This window comes from Orcinus orca, chromosome 20 (assembly GCF_937001465.1).
Source record: "Orcinus orca chromosome 20, mOrcOrc1.1, whole genome shotgun sequence".
In the NCBI taxonomy this organism is placed as follows: Eukaryota; Metazoa; Chordata; class Mammalia; order Artiodactyla; family Delphinidae; genus Orcinus; species Orcinus orca.
The window spans coordinates 51891842-51914215 of record NC_064578.1 but is presented as its reverse complement, the minus strand read 5'-3'; the positions used below and the strand labels follow the sequence as shown (position 1 = coordinate 51914215).

General features: G+C 52.9%; 2 protein-coding genes and 1 long non-coding RNA gene across 8 annotated transcripts in view; 2 read left to right on the top strand and 1 right to left on the bottom strand.

Moving 5' to 3' along the window:
- Positions 1 to 427: 427 nt before the first annotated feature.
- On the top strand, positions 428 to 15000 carry TEAD2 (TEA domain transcription factor 2). 5 transcript variants are annotated; one of them, XM_033430499.2, is made up of 13 exons: positions 428 to 507; positions 2170 to 2407; positions 2802 to 2866; positions 3334 to 3396; positions 4496 to 4507; positions 4725 to 4832; positions 4928 to 4986; positions 7130 to 7194; positions 8246 to 8394; positions 10750 to 10923; positions 12566 to 12727; positions 13393 to 13545; positions 14087 to 15000. In XM_033430499.2, the coding sequence occupies exons 2-13, from the start codon at positions 2176 to 2178 to the stop codon at positions 14198 to 14200; spliced, it is 1356 nt and encodes a 451-aa protein (XP_033286390.2). In that variant the 5' UTR covers positions 428 to 507; positions 2170 to 2175; the 3' UTR covers positions 14201 to 15000. The 5 variants fall into 5 exon arrangements, with proteins under 5 accessions (XP_033286390.2, XP_004271098.2, XP_033286391.2 ...); XM_004271050.3 differs by having other exon boundaries at positions 463 to 551; XM_033430500.2 differs by lacking the exon at positions 428 to 507 and having other exon boundaries at positions 1339 to 2407; positions 12566 to 12688.
- CD37 (CD37 molecule) lies at positions 14886 to 20458 on the bottom strand. 2 transcript variants are annotated; one of them, XR_004483876.2, is made up of 10 exons: positions 20042 to 20458; positions 19730 to 19804; positions 19551 to 19623; positions 18501 to 18625; positions 18304 to 18378; positions 17646 to 17750; positions 16751 to 16987; positions 16323 to 16406; positions 15828 to 16036; positions 14886 to 15267 (listed from the first exon to the last, which is right to left on the bottom strand). XR_004483876.2 is itself a non-coding variant. In XM_004271053.4 (9 exons), exons 1-9 carry the CDS (start codon positions 20102 to 20104, stop codon positions 15190 to 15192), a joined length of 915 nt encoding a protein of 304 aa, XP_004271101.2. In that variant the 5' UTR covers positions 20105 to 20437; the 3' UTR covers positions 14886 to 15189. The 2 variants fall into 2 exon arrangements, 1 of the variants encoding a protein (XP_004271101.2); XM_004271053.4 differs by lacking the exon at positions 15828 to 16036 and having other exon boundaries at positions 20042 to 20437.
- The window catches only part of LOC117201778 (uncharacterized), a 29015-nt gene continuing 23971 nt past the window's right edge, over positions 17331 to 22374 (top strand). Inside the window, exon 1 of the long non-coding RNA XR_007474087.1 lies at positions 17331 to 17506. This is a non-coding gene — a long non-coding RNA (uncharacterized LOC117201778). The remainder of the gene's footprint in view (positions 17507 to 22374) is intronic.

The following is a 22374-nucleotide window of genomic DNA, read 5'->3' as shown; positions in this document are numbered from 1 at the left end:
TCAAAAACCCATCCCCATACCTCTAGTCTCAAAAATATACTTGACGCTGAACAGGATTCTTTTGTGGTCCTATCAATCACTTCCACATCTCCAACACACAAACTACACTAGAGGGTAGCCAGGAGTCCAGGCCCCCAGACCATTCCTCCTCCAGACTCAGGAATCTTGGCCCCCAGTTTCCTCCTCTCTCAGATACAGACAGGTTTCCTGGTCCCCATCAATCCTCCCTCAGACCCAGGTGTCCAGACCCCCAATTCTCCTCCTCTCTCAGGGATCCAAGCATCAGAATTCCGAAATTCTCACCAGGCCTCAGCTAGACTTCACCTGTCTCTTCCCAAAGCAAAAATCCTCTCCCAGACTGTCACCGTCGGATCCCCCTTCCCGCTGTCCGGCGCCCGGACCCGCCCCCCCTCCGGTCCCTCCCACTTTTCCCAAACAAAGCTCCCGGGCAACTTTCTCCCTCGCAGCGCCCCGCCCGCCCGCGGCTCCCCAGCCCCAGGCCGGGAGGTAGGTAGGAAGGCGCCGGCGGGAGTCGGGGATCCTGCTTTGGGGTGTGTGAGTTCGGGTGGGAAGTTATGCGTTATGAATTGAGGTGTTTGTGGGACCGTCTCTGAATTGCTTGCAGCCCTCTTTTTGCCGGGGGGGCCCGAGTTTGCGCTCGTGACTGAGTCTAAGTGTGGAGTTGGAACTTTTGCCAGAGTTGGGGTGTCTGTTGATGGGTCTGAGTTTGGGAGTGTGCGCCTGGGAGTCGGTGAGGATGGGGGACTGTGGGGGGAATGTCCGTGGAGGTATCGGTTTCAAGTGAGAAAGGGCCGCATGCTTGTTTCTGATCGAATTGGTTTGTGTGTGTCATTTGTGGGCGCCTGGTCCTCCTCATGGAGAAAGGAGGCCTCCTGGGTGGCAGAAGGGGGGGCTACGGTGCTTTCTGGATCTTCGGTCTTGTCTCTTTGGAGGTTTGGGGCCTGGGGCAGGAAATTAGTGGGGACCTTTCTGACTCAGCTCCTCTGTCCCTTTGTCTGGCCACATGGGGGAGAGCTGGGCTGGGATTTTGGCCTACGGGGGTCCTGAATGCCTCAGCGCCACTGGGCTCGGCCAGGGGTCTTTGTCTGGGCCGGAGCTCCGGGGTCCGAGGAAGGAGGGGGTTGGGGGCCTGGACTCTGGGGTCCTGGGAAAGCTGTGGAAGACGTGGAGCCGCCAGGGAGGCGGGATCTGACTGTATTGGAAAAAGTTTTCCCCTGTTCCCGGCCTCCGGAAAGTCACTGGGAACTTGAGTTGGATCCGAGCCCATGCCGCGGGGCGGGGGGGAGGGGGGGGAGGAAGGGGAGGGAAGGGGCGGGGCCGGGGGCCAGAGAGGAGGCGCCCTCGCTGGCCAGCCCCTCCCCTGATGGGGGTTGTGGGAAACTGGGGGAGGGGACGCCTGGGCCCTTTGTTCTGACTCTCCTGATGGCAGGGCGCCCCTGTCCCCCAGTCTGTGGTTCTGTAGGTCTTTCCTGGTCTTGGCTTGAGTTTGTGCCCTGAGTCTCTGTCCCCTGCCCTCTGGGTCTCTGTCCCCCGACACTGGGTCTCTGTTCCCTGTCTCTGGGACTCTGTCCTCTCTCTCTAAGTCTCTGTCCCCCTCTCTCTGGATCTCCCCTCAGCCTTACTAGGGCCTGTGCCCCTCCTTCTTTTCTAGCAGCTGCTGCTCACATCCTGGCACCTGTTCTCGGGGTGGGACTGAGAAGATCTCACCCACGTCCCCCTTCCCTGTAACTAGGCTGTGACTCCTGTCTTCTTTAAACCAGTAATCCACACCCAAATTTTCAGCCCTCCTGGACCCTAGTCATTACTCTGGGGTCTTCAAGACTTCATCACAATCCAGGCTCCCCTGAGAACACAGGAGAACGCTCTCACCCTAAGCTTCCCCAGAAATCCAGCCCCTTTCTCCCCCAGGACCCAGGAGTCCAGGCCCCCAGTCTCCTGCTTCCCTCAGATCCAGGAGTTCGGCCTCCAGCCCCCTCCTTTCTCAGACCCAGGGGTCCAGATCCCCAAACCTCTTCTCCCTCAGATCCAAGGGTCTGGGTGCCCCCAGCCTCCTCTCTCAGACCCAGCAGTCTGGACTTCTAGCCCACCCTGCTCTGAGGTCCCTCTGGGTGGGTCAAGGGAATGTTGCTGAACTCTGTGTTCCTCCAGGCCCAGATGGGGGAACCCCGGGCTGGGGCCCCCCTGGACGATGGCAGCGGCTGGACAGGAAGTGAGGAAGGAAGCGAGGAGGGCACTGGCGGCAGTGAGGGGGCGGGGGGAGACGGGGGCCCAGACGCAGAGGGTGTCTGGAGTCCAGACATCGAGCAGAGCTTCCAGGAGGCCCTGGCCATCTACCCACCCTGTGGCCGGCGGAAAATCATCCTGTCCGATGAAGGCAAGATGTATGGTGAGTCCAGCCCGCTCTTTTGCCTTAGCCCCCACTGGTTAATAAAAATATTAAGCAACACTGATGGAGCTCTAAGCACAGTTCACATAAAAGCACATTGTATCCTCAGAATGACTCAGGTAGGAGTTAGCATCACCATTTGCACAAATGAGGAAACCAAGGCCCAGCAAGGCTAAATGATTTGCCTGAGGCCACAAAGAACCAGTATGTGGAGGAACTGGGATTTGAACCCAGGCAGCCTGGCTCCAAAGCCTGCAGTCATAATTCCTCTCCCTTATAGCCCCCGGCTTGCTGTGGACCTCTGGGAAATGTTGCTTCTCTCTCCTCCCCTGGTGTCCTCTCTGTTGGGAAGTTCTGCTGAAGGTCTAACTCTGTTCCATCTTTGACTTTTCAGGTCGGAATGAACTGATTGCCCGCTACATCAAGCTGAGAACAGGGAAGACTCGAACTCGCAAACAGGTCTCAGGACTGCCTTGTGGGCTTCTGTTTGGAGTGGGCTTGTCTTGTCAGGGTCAGCCTACCAGCAGATTCACATTAGAGGAGAGGCTTGTTCATGTGTTTTTGCCTTTCCTTTTGGCCCCTTTGTTAGTACACTCTAACTGTGCCTATTGTGGTGTAGTTCTCCTAGCAGTTGCATGAGAACTAGAGGGTAAGACAGACCAGAAGAGCCAGAGAGAAAAGGATGGGGAAGAGAAAGAAGACCCGGATTTGCGGGGTCTTGGGATGATCAGTAGTGTTAGTGAGAAAAGAATAGCCTTTATGGACACATCTGTGTTCTTACGCTCCAAGACAGCTGGCACTTTCTATGTATTTGTCATCTTTCGTGTTTCAGCAGCTCCATGGGACACCTGGAGGGAGGGAAGGGGTACGGGACGCAAGGGGTGAGTGGCTGTGGCCTGAATCTGCTTCTTTGTCACTCCCTTCAGGTCTCTAGTCATATCCAGGTTTTGGCCCGAAGGAAATCGAGGGAAATCCAGTCCAAGCTCAAGGTAGAGGTCAAAGGACCGTGGCAGACACCCTGAGAGGGAGGCAGAGACCTTGAGAGGGGGGATAGGGACCCAGAGAGAGCAGGATAGGGACCCAGAGAGAGGGGGACAGAGACCCAGAGAGAGAGGGCAACAGAGGTCCAGAGAAAGAGGGAGAGACCCAGGGTGGGGGACAGAGACCCGGAGATGGGGACAGAGTCACACAGAGGTAGACAGATGAGGGGAGCAGAGACCCAAGGTGGGGGTTAGTGGCCCAGCAAGGGGGTGAATAGAGACCCTGGGTAGGAAGTGTCATAGAGAGAGGGGGACCGAGATTTAGCTTAGGACAGGCAAGAAGGATGGGTCGTTGGGCCTGTCCTTTGACTACTGCTGTCTTCACCCTCCCTCTCCTCTCCTCCCCTCCCCTCACTGCCTTCTCCCTCTTATGCTGTGAGGATCTCCTCTTTGTCTCCTTCTGGTTCATCTTTCCATGTTGCCTGCCTGCATTTTCTGTGCCCAGAAATCTTCATTTCCTTTTGGAGATGTTCATATCCCTTTTCTTTTTTGCATCCTCTGGATTTCCTGTTCCATCTTGGCCTGAGACCTTCATTTTCTACTCCTCTGAGTATGGGATCTTTTCTGCCTCTTCCTTAGGACTTGGGGACCACTACTTCCTGTTCTTTTTGTGCCCAGAAGCCTCCCCATCCTTTTTCTTTAAGTCTGAAAACCTTCACTCCCAGTCTTTGGTCTTTTGTGGATCTCACTGTCCCCCTCCTTTCTGGGCTGGGAAACCTTCACCGTCTCTTCTCTCTGGGTTTAAAAGTCTCATTTCCTGTTGCCTGTGTATTCGGAAACCTCCACTTCCGGCTCTTTCTGAACCTAGAAACCCTCATTGCTGTCTTTTATTCTGGGCCTGGGAACCCCTTTCCTCCTCTAGGCCTGGCTTTCTCTACTTTCTGTTCTATATTCATCCCTTGCTCCCCCTTCCTTCCATCGCTCAGCTCAGGGTGGCTGGACTATAGGGGTTGGGAGGGCAGGAAGGTGGAGTGGGGCAGTCCAGGCCTCATTTCCTAAGTCGTGTTTTCTTTCTTCCTTTGGCACCCTCACCCACCCCCATGGGCAGGCCCTGAATGTGGTAAGTCCCCTTACGCATCCTCCCACCCTCTCCCTTTCCCAGACATTCCTGAGGAGGCCAGGAGGGGCGGGGGGCTGTAGTGAGAGGGATTGGACCCTCACCCAACCCTTCGCCTTGGCTCTGCATCTCTGCGGGCTTGCCCTGCCATGTCATTGTCCCACCCTTCCTGTGTCGACTGGGACTTCCCACTAACATGGACCTCCAACATTTCCTCCAGGACCAGGTTTCCAAGGACAAGGCTTTCCAGACAATGGCCACCATGTCCTCAGCCCAGCTCATCTCAGCACCTTCCCTGCAGGCCAAACTTGGTCCCGCCGGTCCTCAGGTGGCCTGGGTTGGGGATTGTGGGGTTCAGGGCTGGAGCGGTGGGGTTGCAGTTTCAACAGGAAATTGATTGAGCCCCCTTCTTTGTCTCTTCAGACCCCAGAGCTTTTCCAGTTTTGGTCGGGGGGTTCTGGGCCCCCCTGGAATGTTCCAGAGTAAGTACTTCCTATTCTGGCTCAGCACCTGCTCCCCCTCCCCCCACCTCCAGCCCTCTCTCACCCCATCTTCCAGCTCCCAACTCTTTTGTGAGCATAGATTCTGGAGTCAGGCTATCTGAATTTGAATCCCAGGGAGGAGGCTGGGGCAGTGATCCGGAGAAGAAGACTAGGTCTGAGCTGGGATAGTGAGGAGGGGATGGGGAAGAGAGGAGAAGGAGGGATGGGGCTGGGGCCTGATGGACTGAGAAGGAGGGACGAGGCAAGGGGAGTGCTTGGGGTCTGGCTGGTGACTGGGGTTGGTGGGACCATCCAGAAATGTGCAACCTGGGGAAGGAGTGGATTTGAGGAGGAAATAAGCTCAGCATGGGATTGATGTGATGAATGTGAGGGGGCCTGTAGGATGCCCATGGGGATAATGACCTCCCAGTGAGATTGTCTGGGCCCCAGAGGCTCATGGGAAAGGCTTGTTCTCATCCCATAAAGGTGGTTCTTGGGCCTGAGGGTAGAGCAGGGCTCTTTATCTTCTCTCAGAGTCGGAAGGAAGAAAATGGGCCCCTTTTCAGCTCTGAGAGAGCCTTGAGGGTGACAGGATATGTTTTAAGCCTAGAAGATAGAAAGGGCCCCAGAGGCTCATGGGAAATGGAGTTTTCAGCCCATGGAGGTGGCCGTGGATCCAGGCTGGGAGAGAAAAAAGTTTGCTGGGGAGGTGCTGCTGGATGGGGACACAGGAAAGGGTCAGAACAAGTCCCTGGGGGCTGAAGGAACTACAGGTTTGCAGGGGAGAGGGTTGGGCTGGAAGGAGGGGTGGTTCAGCAAGCATCGCACTGGGCATCGGGTCCCACCTTTTATGGAGCTGATAGTCAAATGGGGGCAACGAATGTTAATTAAATCATCACCTAAATAAACACAAAATTGAAGTGTGTGCCGTAGTGTGGAGAATCAAAACAAGTTCTTGGGTGACGGAGAGAGTTCTGGGGGTTTTTCTGAGGAGGTAACACTGAAGGCCAAGTAGGACTTAGTAAGGTATATAACGGGGTTGGGAATATTTTAGGTAGAGAAAACAGCATGTGCCAAGGCCCTGAGGTGTGAAAGTTTGGGGAGTTCCAGAAACTGAGAGAAGTATTAAGCCATTGGCTGGTCAGTCAGATGTTTATTGAGCACCTACTAAGTGCCTGGTACTCTTTTTGTATTGGGGACCCAGCATTGAACAAATTAGAATTCCTGCTTTCGTGGAGCTTATATACTTGGAGAGGGGAGGAGGCAGACAATAAACATATAGATAAATAAATAAGCATTAATAAGAAAAGAATAAATGTGGGAAATAAAGCAGGGTATATATCCTCTTTTTAGACAGGGGTCATGAGAGGCCTCTCTGAGGAGGTGGCATTTGAGCAGTGGCCCTAATGGGTAAGAGGGTAGGGTATTGGGGTTTAGATTTCAGAACTGGTATGGCAATTACTAGGTTATGGTTTCTGCGGGTTCAGGTCTAAATGTCCATGGAGTTTGTGTCTTTCTGATCCTGATCTTTTGACACTTGGCCTCTGCCTGCCCTCTGACATCTCAGTCTCCTCACCACTATCTCCTGGGCTACCCATAGGTTATTGGCTTCTAGAGCCTTGTTGTCGAATACTGCAGTCACTAGCCACATGTGGTTATTGAAATTTAAGTTAATTAAAATTAAATAAGAATTCACTTCCTTGGGAATTCCCTGGTGGTAGAGTGGTTAGGACTTGGCACTTTCACTGCTGTGGACCGGGTTCAACCCCTGGTTGGGAAGATCCCGCAAGCCACTCAGCGTGGCCAAAAAAAAGAATTCAGTTCCTCAAATATCCTAGCCACATTCATACTCAGTAGTCACAGGTCATGTGCTCAGTAGGCACATGTGGCCAGTGGCTACTGTATTGGATGGCACAGATACAGAACATTTCCATCATCGCAGAAAATTCTATTGGACAGCCCTGCTTTATTTTATTTTATTTTTTAAACATTTATTTTATTGAAGTATAGTTGAGGCTTCAATGAAATGGTGCCCATAATGTACTTGCACAGGGTCTGGCTTGTCATGGCCCCTCAGTAAATGTTAGATGGTACGATTAGCATCTTTCCTTCTTACTGACCCCCAGTTTCCTTTCTCCCTCAGTGTGAAGCCATTCTCGCAGACACCGTTCTCCTTGTCACTGACTCCTCCATCTACTGACCTCCCAGGTAAGAGCCTGTTCTGCACCCTCTCTTGTTTTCCCCTCTCTCTTCTCAGCCCTGATTGCCTTTCCTTCAACCTTCCATTGATTAGGGGATACATTCTTACTGAGATCCAGCTCTCAGGCAGGGCCTGTGGGGGTATGGAAAGATGAGTCACAGAATTTATAGTGGTTAAGAGCCTGGCCTCTGTAGCCAGATCTACTGGGTTTATGGTCTGTCACTTGCTGACCTAAAGGACATCAGGGATATTGATATATTAATCAAGATTCTTTAGCTGCACATGACAGAAACCCAAATCAAGCTAGATGACCAAAAAAAAAAGGGGGGGGGAATTCATTGGTTCAGGTAACTGTTATTTCAGGAGTTATGGCTTCAGGCATGGCTGGATCCAGGGGCTCAAATGGTAGCATCAGGACTTGCTTGGGTCTGCTTTCCTCTGTGGTGGCTTCATTCCCAGGCAGGCTCTGCCCACCTGGTAGCAAAGATGGCTTCCAGAAGTCCATGCTGATGTGGTCCTAAGTACTCACATTGGTGAAAGAGAGCTCTCAGTTTCCATAGATTCATCAATTGGGAATGTTTTTGGCTGCAAGTTACAGAATATCCAAATTAACAGTGCCTTAAATAGTAAAGGCTTTAATGATTCCACATAACAAAAAATCTGGAGGTGGGCTGCTCCTGTTCTGGTTCAGCAGCTCAGCAATACCAGAACTGGCATCTCTATAGGTCTCTTGGCCTCTGTTTTATTATCCCAAGATGGCTGTTGTGACTCCAGGCAACACATTCCAAGCAGGACTTGGCCAGAGCCAAAAGCTTTCTCCTCCCAAAGTTCTGTCTTTTTCATTCAGGAAGAAACTCCTTCCCAGAAGCCCCCCAGCAGATTTCCCCTAACGTCTCATTGGCCAGGACTGTGTCACATGGCCACCTCTAGCTGCAAGGGAGGCTGGGAAAGTGAGTATTTAGCTTTTTCAGCTTCTAAGTGGAGGCAGGCAAGAGAGAACAGTGCTTGATATATTCAATAAATGTTAGCAATTATTATTGTTTGTTCTTCTCTCTCTAGGGTACGAGCCCCCCCAAGCCCTCTCACCTCCTGCTTTGCCCCCACCTGCCCCATCACCCCCAGCCTGGCAGGCTCGGGCTCTGGGCACTGCTCGGTTGCAGCTGGTAGAGTTCTCAGCCTTTGTGGAACCTCCGGATGCAGCTGACTCTGTGAGTGAAATTTTGGGATAGTCACTGGGGAGTTTTGGAATGAAGGGGGTTATAGGAAGGGAAAGCATAAAGCAGGGGTTCTCAAATTTTAGCATGTGTCAGAATAACATGGAGGGCTTGTTAAAACACAGATTGCTAGGCCCACCCTTGGAATTTCTGATTCAGTTGTTCTGGTGTAGGATCTGAGAACTTGCATTTCTAACAAGCTCGCAGGTGATGTTGATGCTGCTGGTGCAGGGACCACACTTTGAGAACTACTAGAATAAAGGAAGTGGAAGGTCATGGGGTCATGGATTGGAAAGGCCAGAGAAATCATCCAAGACATTGTTCATTCATTCAGTAAACATTTTTGGGTGCCTACTGTGTGCCAGGCTTTGGGGTGGATACTGGGAACCTGGAGAAGAAAATCTGTTTCTAGGTGCCAGCTTTCCTGGCCTAGGATGGAGACAGATGCCATATTAGTCAGAGTGGACTGACTGTTAGAAGAAATAACTCCCAACCCTCAGGGACTGAACAACATAGACGTTTCTCACTCATTAACATTTCAGTGTGGCTGGTTGGTAGGAGCCTTCCACACAGTGATTTGGGGAATCCAGGCTTCTTCCATTTTGCGGCTCTGCCATTTTCTAGGGCTTCAGAAGATGCTGCTGGATGCTCTGCATCTGGCTGGCAGATGGTGGAAGGCAGAGAGTCAAGACTTACGCAGGTTTTATGAATCTGGCTTGGAAGTGGCAACTATTAGGTCTGCTCACACCCCATTGGCCAGAACTTAGTCATGTGATCACACCTAACTGCAAAGGAGCCTGGGAAATGTAGTTTAGCTGTGTGAAAAGGAACTGGGATTTGTGAACACAGAGTCTCTGCCATAGTGACCTAAACGCCAGTTGCTGTATATCGTGGTCCTGGTAAAACCCAAGTCAGATGAGGTTAAAACCCTCCCATCTCACTTGGAACAAAAGCTAAAGTCCTTTCAGTTGCCTACAAAGCTCTGGTTGATCTGACCCTCATTCCTGTTCTGATCTTACCTCCTGCCCTCTCACCCTTGTTTACTCTGCTCTGCCACACTGACCTCCATGCCCTTTCTCAAACATGCCAGGCCCACACTTGGTTCAGGGCCGTTGCATCTGGATGTCCTTTCCCCAGATATCCCCATTCTCTCCCTCCATTCATTCAGGCCTTTGCTTGTCTTCTCAGATTGGCTTTCCCAAGTCACTTTATGGAAAATGAGTCTTGCCAGCATTACTATGCTTTATTTTTTCATAGCATATGTCACTCTCTGAAGGTTATATTATCCATGGAATGATTTTTTAAAATTTCTGTCTCTGCCGGTAGCTCCATGAGGTAAGGTAGCCCTGGGACCCAGAATAGTGCCTGCACACAGTAGGTCTCTCGACAGATGTCTGTTGAATAGCAAGTATGTGCTGGGATAGGGGAAGCTCACATTTCTGTGGGTGTACAGAGGAGTAATTATACCTGGGGAGTGAGTGAAGACTTCCCTGAGAGGAATTTGCCATGTGCGGAACTGGATGTTTCAGACACAGAGAAACAGCATGAAGTTTTCAGGGAAACAAATAATTGAATATGGTGGGAGTTGGTGAGGCTGCAGATAGGTGGGTAGGTGCTGGTTCTGGAGGAACTGACATTGTCAAGCTGAGTGAGGGACCCAGACTTTGTTTAGAGGGTAATGGGGAACCACGGAAAAGGTAGGGTATAGAGATGCCATCTGATTGCGATCAAGGGAGGCTTTCAGGAAGAGGCAGATTTGGACGGACTTGGGCCTGGAAAGACAGAAGGAGGATTTGTATTGGAAGAGAAGAAGGGGAATATTTTCAAGGTATGGACAGAAGTGATAAGAATAAGAACAGATAGGAAGTCCTGATGTGGGCTCTGTGGATTTCCACCCATCCATCCATCCATCCATGAATACCTATTCAATACAGGGTCAGGTTGAGGGGGTGTGGGCTTTGTCCTAGGGGTACTGGAGAGCCATGGGAGGATTATGAGCAGGAGAGGGCCAGGGTTAGCTCTTTAGCCATGTGAGTGAAGAACTGAAGAGGAGATTGGAGGCTGGGAGGCCAGGGAGAAGGCTGGGGTGAGGGTGGGAGAGGACAGGGCTGTGGGGATGGAGAACAGGGGACAGGGCAGGGAATTGGACAGCAAGGACAGGGCTTGGGGACTGAGATACTGTGGGAGTAAAGGGGCAGCAGGGAGTGGGGACAGTGCCTGAGAGCTGGGCCCAGTGGAACAGCAAGCAGGAGCTGTGGCGATGGTGACGGGGTGTGGGATGGGCTTGGGCAGCGAGGGCTGGGGGTCCAGCCCATCTCCCACTCCTCACCCGTGGCTGTCCCTCCTCAGTACCAGAGGCACCTGTTTGTACATATCAGCCAGCACTGCCCCAGCCCCGGAGCGCCCCCCCTCGAGAGTGTGGACGTCCGGCAGATCTATGACAAATTCCCTGAGAAAAAGGGTGGTCTGCGGGAGCTGTATGATCGTGGGCCCCCCCACGCCTTCTTCCTGGTCAAGTTCTGGGTGAGTTCCACCACCAAAAACAAAAGTGCTCACAAGTCACGTGGCCTCCTAGCTAAGGCCACTGGCTCTAACGGAGAGTCTCAGGACTTACCAGGTCAGCCTGGGCCTTACCAGTCCTCATGGCTCAGAGTGTCAGCCCCCTCAGCAGCAAGGAACACCAAGGAGTTTTGGATGGGACCAGTGCAGGTGTGGAGACCTCCAGCCTCCCCTGGTCCCACTAGACTTTGCCACACTCAGTCACGCAACTTATACGGCCTGGGGATTTGCTTGTGACATTTCAGACTTCCCTGTGTCCCACCTGACCACACCAAACCTTGTTGCTAAGGAATGGCTCCTTCCCCTTAGCAAATGAATCCTGGAGTGTCTGGTCTCTAAAGAGGGGACGAGGCTTTACTGGGTTTCACCAGACCCTGTTGCTAAGAATGTCTGGCCTTGAGGAAGGGACTGAAGGAGCTGGGGAGTGGTTTTGTAAAGTCCTGTATTTATTTAGCAGTCATTTATTGAGCACTTAATGTATATAAGCCCTGAGCCAGGTATGTAATTGTGAATAAGAGGGTTTCTTAGGCTTATTTGGTGTGGTGTCCAGTACAATGACTGATGCTATATATAGGGGTTCAATCAATATTTGAATGTTTAGGTGGTGCTAACTCTTGTGGTAACCAGGGCTGTGGAGGGATATACGTAGTCTTCAAGAAGGAAAGCCCGTAGCTTCCATGGTTATGAAGCATTCTGGTATGTGATGTGGCGGCCTGAGACGGCTCTGAGGATGTGCTGCTGAAGTTTTAGGCATTGTTAGGGCTTAAGACACGCCTCACAAGGTCCCAGGTCTGGAGAGCAACCCTTCAGAAGCCCAGTATGTGAAGGGCTGCAGGGGAGTGGCCGGGAAGGCCTTCTGTTTTCTTCAGCTTCACAAGGCCCTGTTGCCAGGGTGATGGATGGAGTCAGGCCTCTGAGGAGAGCACTAAACCACCCTGGAGAATGACCTGACCAAGTCAGCAACTACAGTTAGGAAAAGGAAGAGAGATGCCTCCTGGGAAGGTGACCAAGGGGCTCAGACCAAAGATGTGATGGGGTCTTAGGCTTCATTAGGCTCCACTTGGCCTAATGGACTGTCTTCCAATTGGCCACTGGGGTCATGAAGGGATCTGACACCTGAGAATTGGCTGAAAGGGCCTGGGAGAGTTTTCTAGAGAGGAGTCAGGCTTCCCCAGACCTCGCCATGCCCCGTTGCTAGCCACTTGTCTTAGCAACCAGGGTCAGGAAGGGCCCTGAGGGAGAGCTGGTTGCTAGGGAATAGCTGCCTCCTTAGTAACCAGGCCCTTGGAAGGGGCTGAACACCTGAGTTGGGGGTTTCAGGAGAAAAAGTTGAATTCCAGGGCCTCCTTGGTGGGGAAGTTACTGAGGAGAGAGGGTCAGGACCATGGGGGACCCAGACATGTTTAACACTGATGGAAGGAACGGTGGGTCTTCTCCAGAAACTGGCCCATGGAGAGGTGGGGACTTTAAATGTTGAGGAAAAGAGATGGGCAACTGCAGGGCAATGGGTGACACCAGGCCAAGAAGCACAGTTCCCACTTTAGAAGAGTCCCCACTGTTTATAAGGGACACCCCCTCCAACTTACCTGTGCCTCCCCATCCCCAGGCGGACCTGAATTGGGGCCCGAGTGGCGAGGAGGTGGGGGCCGGCGGTAGCAGTGGTGGCTTCTATGGAGTGAGCAGCCAGTACGAGAGCCTGGAGCACATGACCCTCACCTGTTCCTCCAAGGTCTGCTCCTTTGGCAAGCAGGTGGTGGAGAAGGTGGAGGTGAGGCTGGAGGGGTGGAGCTCTGGGCGGGTGAGTGCCCAGCCACCTGCCACTTTGGGGGTGCAGACTAAATGGACTGGGAGCCACAACAGCTCAGGCCTTTGGGGGTCTGCATGGTGGGTGCGGGGTGTCCTAACCTCTTTAATGCACGGGCTTAGAGCTAATACGGAGTTCCAAAGTGATGTGTAGAGGTCACTTTGAGGGTTTAAAGATACTGTGTAGTACAGAGATTTACAGTCACTAAGATTCAAAAGGTTCTTGTGGATTTGGAGGAGTCCGTAGGGCAAGGAGGTTCAAGGGTCACACTTAGGGGTTGCGGAGGGCTTGAGGGGGCTTTCAAGTACAGAGGTCAGATAGACTTTGGAGATCTCATGGAGGGTCTTTGGAGGGTTTGAGGGTATCTGAGGGCCTGGAGGGTTTTGAGGGTTCAGAGCACAGCTTTGAGGGGCTGGAGGGGTCCCTAGTTCCAGGCTCAGTGAGCCTGAGCTGGGTACCCAAGGGTTCAGGGTCCCATCTTTGGTCACTGTGGATGGGGCAATGGGGGGAAGATGGCAGTGGGGAGTGGGTGTGGCATCTGAGAGGTGGCGTGGAGTGGGATTCAATTCCTGGGGTGACCCCTGTGTCTCTGAGTCACTGTCCTCTCCACTCCCTGTCCCCTGGTTCAGACGGAGCGTGCCCAGCTGGAGGACGGGAGGTTCGTGTACCGCCTACTGCGCTCACCCATGTGTGAGTACCTGGTGAATTTTCTGCACAAGCTGCGGCAGCTGCCTGAGCGCTATATGATGAACAGTGTCCTGGAGAACTTCACCATCCTCCAGGTGATGCGCTGGTGCTGGGCCTGAGCAGGGACCCTGATATGGAGGGGAGTGCCTGCAACAGACCCTCAGCCTAGGGACCCTTTACCTGGGAAACTGACACAGTGGGGACCTCACACTTGACCCTTAGCTTAGGGGACCCGTTTACCCAGGGAACTGTTATGGTGGGGATTCCACAGCATTCTCATAAAAGGGAAATTGACCTGGAGGACACCCCACAGTGGATCTTCAGCCTAGGGGACCCCCTTCACAGGGAACCTAACCTTAGCCCAGGGAACATGATATGGTAGAATCTCCTTTAACTTTGGGAAGTATGATGTGGTGGGGACCCCCTTGACCCTATAATGTGATATAGCATCTGATGCGAGGCCCCTCCCTACTGACCCTGAGACCTAGAACCTGGCATGTTGGCATCCCATCTACCTGGGGGAACATGACATGGTGGGGATCCCTTTCTTGGGTATCCCATGATTCCTCGGGCAGGGCACAGTGTTCCCTGCCCTCCCTTCTAAGCATAAACCCCTTCTCCTGGCCTCCTTGGCAGGTGGTGACAAACAGAGACACCCAGGAACTGCTGCTCTGCACCGCCTATGTCTTCGAGGTCTCCACCAGTGAGCGGGGGGCCCAGCACCACATTTACCGCCTGGTCAGGGACTGAAGGGGGACCCCAGAAGTGGCTCACCCCCGGAATACCCTCCTCCCAGGAAGGACCTCCAGCTTTCCTCACGTTTCTTACTTGGCGGGGGGGTGGGGGTGGGTGGGCTGCTCCCTCTTAGGACCTTAAAAGCTCAGTGGTGAGTTGAATGGGCTGGGACTGAGGGGAAAGGATGGATCCTGATATTGGGACCTCCCAGGGGTGTCTGAAAGGACAGATCACTCCAGAGCATTTGACACTGGGGACAGGAGTGAGACAACCGGTGGGACAGCACTCGTTTCTGTCTCTGACAGGCATCCTCCCCCTTCTCTGTTTTGGAGGTCTTGGAGGGCCCCAGTTACACATTGGCTTGTCCCTCTCTGTTTTTCAGCACCCGCCTTCTTCCCAGTCTGCCTCTCCTTACCAGCCCCATCCCAGGACCCTGATATTGAATTTTGAAGGTTAACCCTTTCTGTGCAGGAGTAGAGCCAGGTGGGCCCTGGAAATATTTTTTTTTTTTAATATAACAAGAGATATTTATAAGCGGGTGTTAGGGTCGTGACTTTTTCTCAGCTGGGCAAGCAGCGGGGTGAGGCTTTTAAGTCTCATGTCCTCTTCTAAATGAGCCGTGGGGCTAGACTGTGTTGCCGCCTTCTCCTCCCCTCCCCCCAAAGTGTGTTGGTTTGTGTTTTGACAGAGGATAAAGCTATTTTACCAAAACGCAGGGGATTTATTTGGCGTTTGGGCTAAAAATAATCTAGTGGGAGGTGGTAGGCCGACAGAAGAGGCAAAGAAATGAGGTGTCTTTAGGGGCAGGAAGCTGGTGGCCGGAAACCCCAGGTCCCCCGGGAGAGGTGACAACAGCGGGTCAGGCAGACCTCTGGGTCCCCGAGGGGAATGAGGGCTCAATGGCTGGGACCAGCTGGGGATTAAACAAATATTTACAGGCGACAGGGAACTAAATGCCCAGGGCACTTGAGGGGGGCGGGGCAGGGCTTCGGGAAGGTCGGGGCCTATCGGTACCGAGCGAGCCGATCGTAGACGTGGTCCAGGTTTCTGCACAGGAATATGGAGAGCGTCATGAAGCTGAGCTATAGAGAAAGGAGACGCGGTCAGAGAGGTCGAGGGGGTGCCGGGGAGAGTTGGGGGTCCGCAGGGAAAAAACCTAGGGGGTGGGGCCAGGGGAAGAAAATAAGGGCCCGCGAGTTGGGCGGGGCTGCGTCATGGGAGGTGTGGAGAAGGGAGTAGGTGGGAGATGGGCGGGACTAGAGGGAGAGCTGGGCCTGGTCGTGAAAGACTGTCAGGGACGGGAGATTGGAGAATATGGCGGAATTAAGGGTAAAAGGGCTAGAGGTCATTGGGTAGGACACCAAAGGGCGGGCCGGGGAGGGGTGGGAGCGGAGTTGAAGCAGGAAGGAATAGGGTGGGGTAGAGGGAATCCAGCTGCGTCTAGCATAGGTCTAGAGTCTGAGAAGCCGCGTGATCCGGAGAAAGCCCAAAGTCCTTTATTCCGGAGGCTTATCTATCTCGCCCTCCGTCTCGGCCTCTAATTCCATCTCGGCCTCCATCTCCGCGCCTACACTCCCGGTCTCAGGTTGTTCCTCGTCTTGATCCCAAAGGGGCCAGGGCCCCAGAGCCATGGGCAGCTTACCCTGCGGGGCCTTGTCCCCCCAGTTAGGGCAGGCACCGCCATGCCCCAGCCAACCCACAGACTGCCGCTACGCCCGCTGCTGCTCAGCACACCGTAGCGCCTGCCGCTGCCATCGGTGCTCGGGCCGGGCCCGCAGTTCGAACCTGCGGCTGGCGTTCCCGGTGGAGCATGCTGCGTGGTAGTAGCAGGCTCAGCCCCGCCACACTCACCTGAGGGGAAAGGGGAGGGATATTGCGGCCAATAGCAGGAGGATGATATGCCAAGGAGGACCAATGGGAGCCTCGCGAGGAAGGGTGGGAACGCCTGCTCCCTCCGCGCAACCAATCAGGGCTCACAGAGGCTAGGTCTCTTCCTTCGTCCCAGGTGGAGCCTCAGGAGGGCCTGGATTGGCTGACGCTGTACCACGCATGAGCCTTTCCCTGAGAGAATGGTTGGACGCGCAATTTGGGGCGGGGCCATCTAGACCAATCGCGAGTGGGGGCGGGACCAGATTACCTCAAGTAGACCCACGCCGAGACAAATGCCCACTATGGAGATGAGGTTGTTGTGCAACCACTTCTGGAGGCTCTGTGCGCAGCCCTGGGGATATAGGGGAGAGGTTACAGGTAGGGTTCTTTTGGGGATTCGCCCTCAAGCCTGGGCCCACTGTTCTCCTCCGCCCAGCCCTAACCCTTCTTTCAGGTACCGCCCCCCTTCCCTAGTTACCAGGGTTCTCTAGTCTCTCCGCTTCGGACGGTCCAAGCCTTCCCCCTCCCCAGGCATCAGCGTTCCAGATCCTGACCTTTTGCCTAGGCCTTTTCTTTACGCCCCGCCCTTCAAAAGACCCCGCCCCCTGGAGCTCTGCCCCTCTTGTAGTACCTCCCTTTCTCGTAGCTCCACCCTGTCAGGCCCCTCCCACGTCCTGCGCTCCAAATCCTCCCCACCTCACGGTAGATGTAGCTGTTCGCGGGGACCAAGCAAATGTCTGCATTGTGTCGGGGCCGCGCCAGTTGTCCGAGCCCGCTGAACTGAGGGAAGGAGATCTTATCGAAGATTGCGGAGTCGTTGGTCGCCGATGAGTTATAGCAGGAGCAGGGCACGCGATGCCCTCTCGATTCGTTGCTCCTCAGGCTGGGGATACGGAACCAGTCCTGAGGAGAGTTCCAGCCGCAGCAGCGCAGCTAGGAGAGGGACAAGAGTCAGAGGAACAGGGGCTGGAGGGATGCAAGATGCTTTGGGGGTTCAGGGGACTGGGTGATGGGTATGAGGTCATACTGGGGAGTAGAGGGCTAAGTGGTGGGTGCAGGGTGGGGGACTGTGAGCTGGGCTGGGGTCATGGCAGGGCCAGGAGACATTAGGCGAACATGAGGTTGGGAGAGACAAGTCACGGGGGTAGAGGTCATGGGGCCCGGGGGAGGAACTGCAGAATCGTGCTGTGGACTGAAGAGTGGATAGGCAGTACAATTCGGCCTCAGGGAGGGGACAAATGGTTGGGAGGGCAGGGTCATGTGAGTGACCAGGGAATGGAGTCTCACTTGGGCCGGGTCCCTTGGGAACCAGAGTCACTATTGGGCAGGGAGTGGGGTCACGCTAGGGCCTTGGGGCTGAGGGTGGAGTCTTGTCGAGGCGGGGGGCGGAGCCACTGCAGGAGCTGGGAGCTGGGGCACTGGGCCACGTCGCCGCGGCTGGAGGTGGAGTAGGTGAGTAGGGTTACTTTAGGGTCCTAGAGCTGGGGGCTCGGGTCGCGTCGGGGCCAAGTCTCTTCCAGGCAGTGGGCGGAGCCACGTCAGAGTCCCAGAGCTAGAGGGAGGGATCCTGGTGGGTGGGGGCCTCACGCACCTGAAACTGCACGTAGTCCCAGCTCTCCTCCGCAGCCGTCTCCTCCGGGTGGGCGCGGTAGGTTTGGATCGTCTTCAGCACGACGTTCTCCACTTTCCGCTCCAGCTGATAGGCCGAGAGTGAGGATGAACCACCACCTGCCTCCCCACCGCCATCTGCCCCAACCCACTCCAGCCACTCCGTGGCTGTCTTAGCCTCAGGTAGTCCCTGAGCATCTTCAGGTCGGCCTCGGTTTTTCGCTGAATGGCTAGCTATGTCTCTATCCCTCAAAATCTCTCTCTCTCTGCCTGTTTCTATCATCTGTCTTTCCGTTTCTCCACTATCTCCCATGATCTCATTCGGTTTCTGTCTCTTTCTCGGAGCCTTCTGTTTCTCTGAGGTTTGTTTGTTTGTTTGTTTGTTTTCCTGCTTCCTTTTGGATTTGTGTCTCTCTTCCTCTGTCCGTGTCGGTGAGTCTCTCTGGCCCTCCCTGTCTCTAGCTCCTTCTCTGTGTCTCTCTGCTAGTCTCTGCATCTGTCTCTGTCTTTCCGTATCTCTGTTTCTTTCTGTCTTCTCTATCTCTGTTATTTCTCTTTGTCTATGTCAGCCCGTCTGCCTTTGTTTCTGTCTCTTTCTACCACCCACTAGCTGGGGTTGGCGGGGGAGAAGGGGAACTCACCTGGACCTTCTGAGTGGAGATGAGGATTCCCAGGGTGATCTGTGTGGCAAACAGGAGCAGCAGTGTCCCAAAATACTGGGGAGAGGCAGAGTGGAGAGGTCAGGCTGAATCCCTCCGCAGGATGAAGGAGCTGCCAGGGCTCTATTTGAGGGCAAGATGTGAATGAGCCTAGGGATGGAGGGGGGAGGGGCACTCACCAGGCCCAGGAGGCAGCGGAACTCCTTCAGGGCCCCCACACAGCCCAGGAGGGCAAGGCCCATGGTGAGGATTCCTGAGATGGCCAGGGCCTTGGACCAGATCTGCAAGGGCATGAAGGACAAGCCTGGGGGAGGTGAGAGGCAGTGACGTTTGGCTCCATGTGCACAGCTCCAGGCAGCCCCATTCCATACCCACACACCACCCAAGCAGGGGACAGTAACCTGGGGGACCTCTTCCTAGGCTCCTGGCATTCTTTTCTCTGGGTCTCTGTCCCTGTCCCACCCTGAATCTCTCTATCCCTTTTCTTCTGGGATTCTCTCCACCTCTCTCTGTGGGTCTCTGTCCCTCTCTCTCTTTGGATCTCTGTTCCCTTCTTTCTAGATCTCTGTCCCTCTTTCTTGCTGGTCTCTGTCTTTCCCTCTTGTTCTCAGTCTCTCTTTCCTCCGTCAGCTCCTACCCACCCCCAATAGTTTCAGCCCCATCACTTGTTCTGTGACACTGGATCAGCCATCTAAACCTCCCTGAGACCTAGGGAATAATGTTATCTATTTCCTAGAGTTGTTTTGAGCAACACATGGGAGGCATGTGTTCAACTGGTCCTCTACACAGGGCGGACACATTATATATGAGCCATTAGGATTTTGACTATTACCCCATTGTTATTTTCCTACAATTATTATTAGTGTTGATCTGTTCTTTTACTCCCTTGCTGTGTGACATCCAGTAAGTGTCTTCCCCTCTCTGAGCCTCAAGAGAGGGAAGATTTATGGGAGAGTCTGATGAGCCTCTGCCCAAGATCTGACACCTAGGAAGTGTCTGAGAAATGGCCATTATTATTACTGGTATGCACAACTCATTTGCCAGAGGAAGAAGCTGAGGCTCGGAGAGTTATGGCAGTAGAAAGTGGTGGAGCAAAGCCTGCGATCAGAACAGGGAGTTGGGCACCATGGGCCTCCCTGGGTTGAGGGAGACCACAGGAGGTCCTTGGAAGGGAGCCCAGTTCATGCCTGCTCCAGGAAGGCCCACCCGGACTGCCCCAGCTCCCTTACCCACAAAGGACACGAAGCTGGTCTTGTCGATGAGTATCCAGATGCCGAAGCAGAAAATAAGGCTGCCTAGGACCTGGGGAGAGGAGAGGAGAGCATGGCCGGTGGGCGAAGGGGGGTTTGAGATTGGGCAGCTGCGGCAGGGGCTGGGGCCTGGGCTGGGGAGCCGGGAGGCAACTCACGAAGAAGAAGAGGTTGAAAACGAAGAGGAGGTACTTGATGAGGCTGAGGCAGCTGTCCTGGGCTGACATCTTCTCCTAGAGGTGTGAGAGAACAGTGGGAGGGACAGGACAGAAGGGGTGGTGGCAGTAGGGGGACGCAGGCCTGAGACAGAGATAGGGAGAGGCCGAGAGAGAAGAGAAAGGAAGAACTCAGAGAAAGAGGAAGTTCCAGGGGCAGAGCCCCACCCCCTCCCTTTACATGCGAGGTGACTTTCTTCTGTGTCTCTGTCCCCATCTCCCTCACCTGCCCCACTGGGATGCACACACCAGTACCTGAGGGGCCTTGGAATTGGTGGGCACCAAGGACACACCAGGCAGTTCTTCCCAGGTCTCCATGGCTCAGGCTGGGGGACGCGCAGGGAATCCTGATCTACTTGCACCCGCCTACTCTGGGCACCAGGACCCCAGGCCGGCCCTGGAGAGCCGCCGACCTCACAGACACTCTGACCTCACCGCCTGCAAAGCTCTGCCATCTCTGCATTCATCTCTGTCCCCGCTTCATGGCCCTCCCAGTTTCTTGTCCTCCTCTCCCTCGGTCTCTGTTCTTTTCTCTCTGGATCTTTATCCTCTCTTTACCTCTGGGTCTCTGTCCCCTTCCGCCCCAGGTCTCTATCCTTTCCCTGTCTGGTTTCTGGCCCCTTATCTATGTGCCTGCCCTTCTTTCTCTGTTCATCTACCCCCTTCCCCCACCTTCCCGACATTGCCCCTCTCTCGGAGCCTGCATCCTGTTCTTGGCAACAAGTGTAGACCAAGGTCCTCCCACGTGCTGGGCCAGGGGCTGCGCACCTGGGGGAAGTGAAAGTGCTGCAGGTCCCAAGTGGGAAGGTCCCCAGTGTGAGGGGGTGACTTGGCGGTACCAGAGCGGAAGCTGAGCCTCAGGCAGTACTTCCTGCTTCTGCAGTGAGGCCCCTAGAGGGGCAGGCCCCACAGGAGTCAGGATTGAGCCCAGGACCTTGGCCATTAGATCCGGGTGTGCAGTACCTGATTGTCTCTAGGCCCGAGCCCCGCAGCCAGCAGCCTTTGAGGTCTCCCCTGATGCCCTGCAGGCTCCTCAATTTTGTCAAGTCCTAAACGCCTCATGGATTTTTAACACCATGGATGCTCCTACCATCTTGACATCCACCCAGGCCCTGGAAAACCAGACCTTCTTAGAGACCCAGTACCCTCTCTTTCTTCTGAGCGATCTCATCCACTTTTTTTTTAAGTCTCCAAATGTAATTATTTGTTATTAATGTCATCAAAAATCAATTCATATTAATAATATTCTGATTTTTGACTCGGGGCTTTCTTTTTTCCTCCAACTTTACTGAGGAATAACTGACAAGTATAATTGTACATATTTAAAGTGTACAGAATGATGATTTTATATGTATATATGTACATACGTATATACATATATGTATGTAGTGGAATGATTGCCAGGCTCAAGCTAATTAACATATTCATCACTTCACATAGTAAACTTAGTGTGTGTATGGTGAGAACACTCAAGATCTACTCTCAGCAACTTTCCAGCACACAAAACTGTATTATTAACTATAATTGTCATGCTGTACGTTAGATCTTCTGATCAGAACTTATTCCTCTTATAACTGAATGTTTATACTCTTAGACCTGTGTCTCCCCATTTTCCCCACTCCCCAGCCCCTGGCAACCACCATTCTACAATCTGTTTCTGTTTCTATGAAATTGGCCTTTAAAATTTTTCTTTTAAAAAAGGTTTTACATATAAATGGTACCAGTATTTTTCTTTCTCTGGCTTCTTTTACCTAGCAGAATGCCACCTCCCCCTCCCCCCACTGCAGGTTCATCCATGTTGTCCCAAATGGCAGAATTTTCTTTTTTATGGCTGAATAATATTCCATTGTGATATATATATATTAAAGTTAGGGTTAGGGATGTATCACATTTTCTTGATCTATTCATCTGTTGAAGGACATTTGCTTCCATATCTTGGCTATTGTGAATAATGCTGCAATGAACATGAGTGAAAAGATATTTCTTCAAGATACTGACTTCATTTCCTTTGGATATATACCCAGGAGTGGCATTGCTGGAGCATACGGTGCTTCTATTTTTAATTTTTTGAGGAACCTCCATACTGTTTTCCACAGTGGCTGCACCAATTTATACATTCCCACAAGAGTGCACAATGGTTCCTTTTTCTTCACATCCTCACCAACACTTGTTATCTCTTGTCCTTTTGATAATAGCCATCCTAACAGTTATGAGGTGGAATCTCATGGTTTTGATTTGCATTTCCCTCATGATTAGTGATGCTGAACACCTTTTCATACCTCCGTTGGCCACATGTATGTCTTCTTTGGAAAAAAATGTCTATTCAGGTCCTTTGCCCATTTTCAAATTGAGTTATTTGCTTTTTTGCTGTTGAGTTATATGAGTTCTTTATGTAATTTGAATATTAACCCTTTATCAGGTATATGGTTTGCAAATATTTTCTCACATTCTTCATTGAAAAGGTTGCCCTTTCAATATATTGATTGTTTCCTCTGCTATGTAGAAGCTCTTTTGTTTCATGTAATCTCACTTGTTTATTTTAGCTTTTGTTTCCTGTGCTTTTGGTGTCTTATCCAATAAACTATTGC